Source organism: Zea mays, chromosome 5, assembly GCF_902167145.1.
Source record: "Zea mays cultivar B73 chromosome 5, Zm-B73-REFERENCE-NAM-5.0, whole genome shotgun sequence".
NCBI lineage: Eukaryota > Viridiplantae > Streptophyta > Magnoliopsida > Poales > Poaceae > Zea > Zea mays.
In genome coordinates this window covers 47,071,217-47,079,644 of record NC_050100.1, presented here as the reverse complement: position 1 = coordinate 47,079,644, position 8,428 = coordinate 47,071,217, and the positions used below count along the sequence as shown (strand labels likewise).

General features: G+C 42.9%; 1 protein-coding gene across 2 annotated transcripts; it reads left to right on the top strand.

The window, feature by feature from the left end:
* Positions 1–635: 635 nt before the first annotated feature.
* Positions 636–5,789, top strand: LOC100284562 (uncharacterized). 2 transcript variants are annotated; one of them, XR_552425.2, is made up of 16 exons: positions 636–978; positions 1,097–1,207; positions 1,296–1,399; positions 1,491–1,533; positions 1,624–1,722; positions 1,982–2,051; positions 2,143–2,237; positions 3,067–3,100; positions 3,179–3,263; positions 3,357–3,434; positions 3,542–3,589; positions 3,938–3,995; positions 4,633–4,665; positions 4,812–4,920; positions 5,067–5,279; positions 5,365–5,789. XR_552425.2 is itself a non-coding variant. In NM_001157457.2 (15 exons), exons 1-15 carry the CDS (start codon positions 757–759, stop codon positions 5,434–5,436), a joined length of 1,416 nt encoding a protein of 471 aa, NP_001150929.1. In that variant the 5' UTR covers positions 672–756; the 3' UTR covers positions 5,437–5,637. The 2 variants fall into 2 exon arrangements, 1 of the variants encoding a protein (NP_001150929.1); NM_001157457.2 differs by lacking the exon at positions 3,938–3,995 and having other exon boundaries at positions 672–978; positions 5,365–5,637.
* The last annotated feature ends 2,639 nt before the right edge of the window (positions 5,790–8,428 follow it).

Here is an 8,428-nt window from a genome sequence, read left to right as displayed (position 1 = left end):
CTGGTGAATTGATGAAGAGGCTGTTGTTAGAGTCCGGGTCGAGGAGGAGGAGCTGGCTGGCGACGGCGTCCGCGAGTAAGTCCACGATCTCGTTGCCGAGGAAGACTATGCGCTCCCGGAAGAGGAGGCCCATAACGTCGCCGGCGCCGGCGCCGGCACCACCGCCCGCGGCATCCGACTCCGCTCGTCACAGCGGTGCGTGCGGTGTCAGTGAGGCGCAAGGCTTGAGGCTGAGTGCCCCTTGCTGCGCCCACTGGGAGGGAGCCCAAGCGCGAGCGCATGGCCGCTTGACACGCAGAGCGGCTGCTCTTCCCGCCGCGACGGAGAGGGACGCGGTGGCACTGGAACTTCCGGCCGCCATATATGTACCGAATGGGACTGAGCCGAACTGCTCTGCAGTAGCGGCCGGCGGCGGTGTTCCCCACCAGAGAGAAGGGAGCAGAGCCGAGGAGAGGAAATGGATAACACACAACATACCTTTCAGAGTTTTGATGAGTTTTCCCTTGAGACAGCATGACTGCAGGCGGGAAAGAGGACCTTGCGTTGCGTGGGCCTGGTCTTATGTGGACTGGGCCGTCATTCTCTTTGGGCCTAAAAATATAGTCTTGGACTCTTGGTCCACTTAAGCGCGAGCAGATATGTTAGCACTTAGCAGCATTCTTTGGTCCAACAAGTCGAGAGAAGCGGGCCGTACGCCACCACGGCAACGGAGAAGAGGACTTTCAGCTGCGGCGGCTGGCCGGCGCGGCGACGGGGATGGGGGATGGGCGCACAGGCGGCGCCAACCGTCCGGCGTGGCTGCAGCAGTACGAACTGATTGGCAAGATTGGGGAGGGGACCTATGGCCTCGTCTTCCTCGCGCGCCTTAAGCCGCCCCACCCGGCACCTGGCCGACGCGGCCCCCCTATCGCCATAAAGAAGTTTAAGCAGTCAAAGGAGGGGGACGGAGTATCACCCACCGCAATTAGAGAGATCATGGTCTGTTTTTCCCTTTGCTTTGCTGCTTCGTCCTGTACACTTTTCATCCTATCGGCCCTCGGCCTTCTCTGGGACTGGAGCACCAAACCCTAGCTTAACATACCTGGTTGCTTGCCAGCTCCTGCGCGAGATCAACCACGAGAATGTCGTCAAGCTCGTCAATGTGCACATCAACCACGCTGACATGTCCCTATACCTCGCATTCGATTACGCAGAGCACGACCTCTATGTATGTGATGATGTTTTCAATTCGTTTCTCTTCATCTTTTTGAGTTCTATACCTAATTTATTAACCAAACCAATCAAACCAACCGCAGGAGATTATCAGGCATCACAGGGAGAAGCTGAGTTCCTCCATTAACCCATACACTGTCAAATCCTTGCTGTGGCAACTGCTCAACGGCCTCAACTATCTTCACAGGTAACTGGAATGTGCTGCTTTCGATGAAGGGTGAAAGCCCTATTGAAAATTCGATGGCTTATCTCAACTATTCCCTCTTTCCTCCCTGCAGTAACTGGATTATACATCGAGATCTAAAGCCTTCCAACATACTGGTTTGGTGCCACCAATTATATAGAAATATAATTGCACAATTTCTGCAAACTTGTCCTCTTGCTGATACTTATTTCATATGTGCCACTAAGGTCATGGGAGAAGGAGATGAACATGGAATTATAAAGATAGCCGATTTTGGACTTGCTAGGATATATCAAGCTCCACTGAAACCATTATGTGATAATGGGGTGAGTACCTCCACATGCATTCCTGTTATCTAGCACGCATGCTGCTGTCCTCTGCCCTTCTTTTCACAAATACAATAGAAAATATTCTGTAGGTTGCTTCTGATAAATTTGAGGCTTAGAAGATGCATACACCAATATAACATTTCTTTATATTTTCTGAACCTTTCAGTAATCATTGGTTTCTGTTTTATTTATGGGAGCATGTTGTTTGTTATCAAGATCCGCTGTGTATATGTATGGCTTATCAATGATTTTTTAGGTTGTTGTAACTATCTGGTATCGTGCTCCTGAGCTGTTACTTGGGGGGAAACACTACACCAGTGCTGTCGGTATCCTTGCCTGGAGTGCAAAAAACATGTCTTTTACCTTGTATTTCTCTTCGTTTGATTCAGTTCAGTTATTTCCTTAAATTATTTATAGATATGTGGGCAGTTGGTTGCATTTTTGCTGAACTGCTTACACTGAAACCTCTATTCCAAGGTGTGGAAGCAAAAAATCCTCCGAACCCATTCCAGGTATGGGCACTTTCACTCAAGTAATTATTGTTGTTATCTTGCTACCAGATTAGATTATTAGACCAAAACTGCCACATTTACATGCCAAGTAAAATAACCGTCTTGCGTCATCCAATCCTTCATCTTAATAAAATCAAGTAGGCAGATACTTATTGCATACTCCCTCCGGTTTCCTATTAGTTGTCGTTTTGGATAAGGTTCGAGTCAAACTTATAAAATTTTGACTACAAATAACTATTTTGTTATTTAGTTTGGAACCAAATATTTATATGCACTAATTTATCATAAACAGTACTTTTATAAAAGTATAAATGTATTAAGAGTTCATTTATATTTTAACAAAAAACATTGGTCAAAGTTATATTTTGGAGACCGTGTCATTGTCCTAAACGACAACTAATAGGAAACCGGAGGGAGTATTGCTGTTTGTATGATCTGTTGTAACTTGTGTTACATTTTGTAGAGGTTATTAAGTCGCATGCACCAACCAATTCAACTCAAAAGCTTAAACTGATAGGAGGAGGTGGACAATTCACTTATATTATATTTTAACACTCCCCCTCGCGTCGAGCCTCTCTTGGGTCTCAGACGTGGAATAGGAGCGAACAACAATTATTTTATTTAATTGCGCTAGCCAGGATTTGAACTCGTGACCTCTAGTTCTGATACCATATTAAGTTGCATGCAGTAACTAATTCAACTCAAAAGCTTAAACTGATAGGAGGAGGTGGGCAATCCACTTATATTACATTCCAACAGAGGTTTTCATTTGTGTATGCTATTCATTGCACCTTATTTATCTCACAGTTGATTTATGCATATCTTGTAGCTTGATCAACTCGACAAGATTTTTAAGGTCTTAGGTATGGATGGCCCACTTCCTCTTCTGTACTGTTTGGCTTTTGTGCTCTTGTATTTTTTATAATCCAATCTTTCTGCAGGCCACCCTACAGTTGAAAAGTGGCCTACCCTTGCCAATCTTCCATGGTGGCAAAACGACCACCAACACATTCAAGGACATAAGTAGTATGTTTGCCATTTTTTATCTACTTTAAGATACATAAACTATGATTTTTTCATCACTCACCTGTTCTTAAGGTAATCCTTTCTTCCTTGCAGTGAGAACCCAGGTTTCCATAACATTGTTCATTTACCACCAAAGAGTCCTGCATTTGATCTTCTCTCAAAAATGCTTGAGTATGTCACTTGTTCATTGCTCTCTAGCTTATTAGCAATTGAACATAACATATGTTAATGTTTTTGTTGTTCTTTTGATTCATCACCATGATAATATCCTGTTCTAGGTATGATCCCCGAAAGCGTATAACAGCTGCACAAGCTTTGGAGCATGAGTAATAACTTCACATATTCATTCTCATTTATTTCTTTGTGGCCTGGTTGTATATTTTGATCTTTTTCCAAAATGCTTTTAGTTAGCCCATTATTGATCTTTTTCATTGTATCCTGAATCTAGTTAGCAATGTTACAAGAGACAGCACTGCAGTAATATGCTGAAGCCATCTTATGGACCATTGTGACCTGTTCTTGTCAATCTAAGAATCATGTGTTAGCTTTCATTTACACCCAGTAGACTTTATGTAGTCACTATGCAATGAATTAGCGATACTTATTTTTGATGCATTGCCTGAAGTTATTTCCGTTTTGAATTATAGGTTTATTTGTTTTTTTCAATTATTCAGGACCTTAGTAACCAGGTTCCCGGATCGATGGGATCGAGGAACGGGAACGTGGTACGCGGTACGCTACTAAAACTAGGATTTAACACAACTGGAACGAGATTGTTCCCATGTTCCTGGAACGGAACGAACGTTCCCGGAACGAGGAACGTGGCTAAGTTCCCAGTTCCCGGTTACTAAGTTCAGGACTCATACTAAAAATCATTATACTCAGACTTAAGTAAACACTATGCAATGGCCAATGGCTTGGCCATGCTCTTTGCTTATTTATTGCCTACCATTTTTTTTATTTTGATTTATAGGTTTGTTTCCTTATTTTCATTTATTCAGGTACGATATAAAAATTATAAATGAACATCTATGAACTACAATCTCTATACCTATATTTCATGTTTGAATCTATTTTATGTTCTTTCATTAGTACTGATATGTCCGATCGAGACATGAGTGAGCATTAACTGCTAGGATTGAAGGCTAATTGACGGGTTATCCCTTTCCCAGACCCCACATGAGTGGGAGCCTCCGGCACTAGGCCTGTCCCCTTTTTTAATGATATATGTGTTTAGCTTAAACAAAGATGTACATTTTCTATCCTGAAAAGTTGACAATGCCGCTCATGTACTTTATGCTGTGGTCTCTGTGACTACTTTTTTTTTTTGTACAAAAATGTTTCTGAGTATGATCTTTTCTTTGCTTAGATACTTTCGGATGGACCCACTACCTGGACGAAAGTAAGTTATGCATGATCAAATTCCAAAGAAATACCTGTTAGTTTGAATGTCTGCATGCAGAAAAAATCTCAGATGTTTAGCATAAGATTTCATTTAGAAAGGAAAGGTATTTCCTATACTCCTGACTGAACTTGTTTTCTGGTTAGCGCGCTTTTACCATCCCAGCCAGGGGAGAAAATTGTACAGTATCCTATTCGTCCAGTAGATACTACAACAGATTTTGAAGGAACAACAAGCCTTCAACCAACTCAACCGGTAACACACCTCTTCCTAACACCTTATTTTCCATACCTGGTTTAGGAACCCAACTTCTTGTTAGTTCTAATTATCCATCTGCAGCATAGATGGTAAAGCGTGTTTGAGTTGTCCAAGTTATATTGCGATGCATTTCTGTATTTCAGCCATCAGGGAACGCTCCTCCTGGAGGTCAATCTGTAGCAAGACCCATGCCACGACAAATGCCGCAGCAACCTATGGTTGGGGGGATTCCAAGAGTGGCAGGTGGAGTAACCATGGCTGCCTTCAACGCTGCCTCACAGGCTGGCATGGCTGGGCTAAATCCTGGTAACATGCCTATGCAGAGAGGCGCAGGTGGTCAGTCTCATCCGCACCAGGTAATTTTTGCCGTAAGTGTGATGTGTTATTGAAGAAAGGCTTGTGATTGTGGAAGCACTTAAGCTTGCTGTGTGTGACAAACAGTTGAGAAGGAAGGCGGATCAAGGGATGGGGATGCAGAACCCTGGGTATCCTCAGCAGAAGAGACGATTCTGACGCTATCAAGATGGAGCCATCTGCTGTATATCAGGTGTTTGAAACACGTTGCCTGTGTAAGCTGCTGTAGTTTTGTTATCAGCATCCGAATGCCAATGCTGGCACCTGTAAAACACATTAATCAGTCGAGAGTCCAGATACCAGTTGTCCTTATGGGTTATGATCTAAGCTGCTCGAATTTGGCTGATTTGGTTTGCAACAGAAAGGTCTTGCTTTTGCTCATGGCCCAGTGGAATTATCCACATGCGTAGGAAATTTAGCATCTATTTGGCTTGAGAAAAGATTTTCATTAAATTCTAGTGGCAGTAAATATTTTTATGGCCACAAACTACACAGAATTGAGCAGTTGAGCTTGTGTTGATTTTGATTTTTGATAGGGACATGCAAACTATCTTCAGCAGTCCTCGTATGCATCCTGCGTATTTTGTGTGGTTACAATGTCATTGTGAGCGTGTAAACGTTTCTAGCTGAGTGTGCGTATGGATGTGTTTATAGACTTGCAGAGGAGAGAGAAACCGTGGATTTAGGGTATGGGAGATACGAGGAGCTTGAGATTGTCTTTTATTCTCATACACACTCTGCTGCTCTTAGCTCCTATTTCAATCTTCACTTTGTAAACAATACATACAGTATAAAAAATGTTTTGTATGACCATTACATGATCTATTGGGCACCGAGAAAGGCAAACTATCTTCAGCGGTCCTTGTATGCATGCGTATTTTGTGTGGTTACAATGTCATTGTGAGCGTGCAAACGTTCGAGTGTTTTCAGTGGAACACGCATATGGATGTGTTTATAGACCTGCAGAGGAGAGAGAAACCGTGGATTTAGATTATATGAGATATGGGGAGCTCGAACGTGTCTTTTGTCCTCATACGTGCTCTGCTGGTCTCACCTCCTATTTCAATCTCCACTCTATAAATAGTACATTCAGTGCAAAATAATGTTTTGTACAGCCATATACACGATCTGTTGGGCACGGACTAAGGCAAGCTATTTTCAGCGGTCCCCGTATGCGGATGTGTATTTTGTGTAGTTACAATGCCAATGTGAGAGTGTTTCCAGTAGAGCGCACATATGGATGCGTTTATAGACCTGCGGAGGAGAGAAACCATGGATTTAGGTTATGGGAGGCACGTGGAGCTCGAGCGTGTCTTTTGTCCTCATGCACACTCTGATGGAAAGGTGAATAGTTGAATGCTGTCACGAAAAAAGTGTACGCGAGGCCGTTTGCGACAGCTGCTGGAGATAGCATAACACATCCCATCTTCCTCTGAACGGATGTTCCATTTTTTCCTTCCTCCTCTCCATCTTCATCGACCAATCGATTTGTCGTTGATTCTGACCATCGTAGACTATCTCCTCGTTCAATTCTTCTTCTCGGTCCCCTTTATTCTATCGCTCGTTGATTCCAAAAATCTAGTCTAGTATCGCCAGTTTCCAAACCCCAATCCCTCGCATGCCTCCTCTATCACCATGTAGAATAGAACAAATAGATGGATGGAGGATACGTATACACGCTGACATGAGAAATTTGGAATTATAGAAACCACAACATCAGCCATTGTCAGAATAGGACCAAGTCTGATAGCTTTGCTGATATGGAACCAAAAGAGAAATATATTTCCGGTCCTTAAACTTGTCGCCCTGTGTCATCCCTATCCACAAACTTTTAAAGTATGTCTCTTAAGCCCTTAATCGTTGTTTAGGTCTCACTTAAGGACAAACGAGCATATTACATGTGAACCAACATTTTAGGTGCCTTTTGATTTAGGTCTTAGCTCAGTCCACCGCCGATGTTGTCGGTGCCTACACTGTCACCGCCCTCCTTGTGTCTGGAGCCATTCTCGCTAGAGTCGGCCACATCCCCTCCTTCCCCCTTGTCCCTGACGCCATGGAAGGCAGCTCGAGCTGGTCAGGGTCATCCAAGCGCTAGGGTAATCCTTCTATTCCTCTTGTCTTGTGCCTTGATTGCGGTCGACACATTGTTTTGTAGCTCAAGGTTAGGAATGAGGAGCATGAAAATCAAGGAAAGATATTCTACAAGTGCCCGAAGCATAAGTTTGGGATTCAAATTCATTTGTTTTGATTGGTTTAAACTAAATCAAAGGTAATGTCTAAATTGGCTTTGGTTGTGACAGAAAAATGGTTCTAGATGCTCTTTTTGGAGATGGGAGGAGGACTACTTGGACATGATTAGCAAGATGCAGAAGAAACAAGAAGGGTTGGAGGATGAAACAAAGAAGGATTACAGATTCAGGAAGGGTGAACAAGATTTGGAGATGTCTGTTTAGTTAGCTTAGGAAAGGAAATAATTGAGTTATTGAAGATCATTGCTTGTGTGTGTGTTTGCATTTTAGTGCACAATGTGTACCAGGTGGTTAAATGTATGTGGAACCTATGTACTATTTCAGAACCTTTGTTTATCTGAATTTAAGGCTGAATTTCAGATGTTTGTGTCTAAATTTGTGTATATGGTTTTAGTTAATCATTTAGTTGATCCTTGTCACATAAGCATCACAGATAACAAATGAAAGAGAACACATCATATGGTTCCATTCATTGTCACACAACCATCAGTGTCTTCATCATCACTACCTCCTAATGTTCTATCCATCAGCGAGGCTTTCAGTCTTGTGCCTCTAGCTTTTTTGTTAGTCTTTCCTTCAACAGGTGTCCCAACTGGTTCAATCAAATCTGCATCATCCTCTTCCACCTCACTGTCACTATAAAAAAGTTGATGAACCTCACTTTCAGAAATGTCAATATGAGCTGGATCATCTGTTGATTGTACATTCTGATCAACCGTTCCCTCCTTCAAGTCATGTCACACCCAATTCTGGGGCAAAACCGAATGCATAGCATATGTGGGCCATGATCCATTTTCCACACATATGTTGACGTCACAAGTGTAGTATATAAAAAGACAATGCAATAAGGCGTAAAAGGGAGTACAATTGAGAGCACCTAGAGGGGGGGTGCATAGGTGATC

What these genes read in the sequence shown, in the direction of transcription:
- LOC100284562 (NM_001157457.2), top strand. Translation starts at nt 757, where the DNA reads ATGGGGGATGGGCGCACAGGCGGCGCCAACCGTCCGGCGTGGCTGCAG. An exon ending in CCGCAATTAGAGAGATCATG is followed by an intron (nt 979 to 1,096) that starts GTCTGTTTTTCC and finishes GTTGCTTGCCAG; the next exon opens with CTCCTGCGCGAGATCAACCA. An exon ending in TAAAGCCTTCCAACATACTG is followed by an intron (nt 1,534 to 1,623) that starts GTTTGGTGCCAC and finishes TGTGCCACTAAG; the next exon opens with GTCATGGGAGAAGGAGATGA.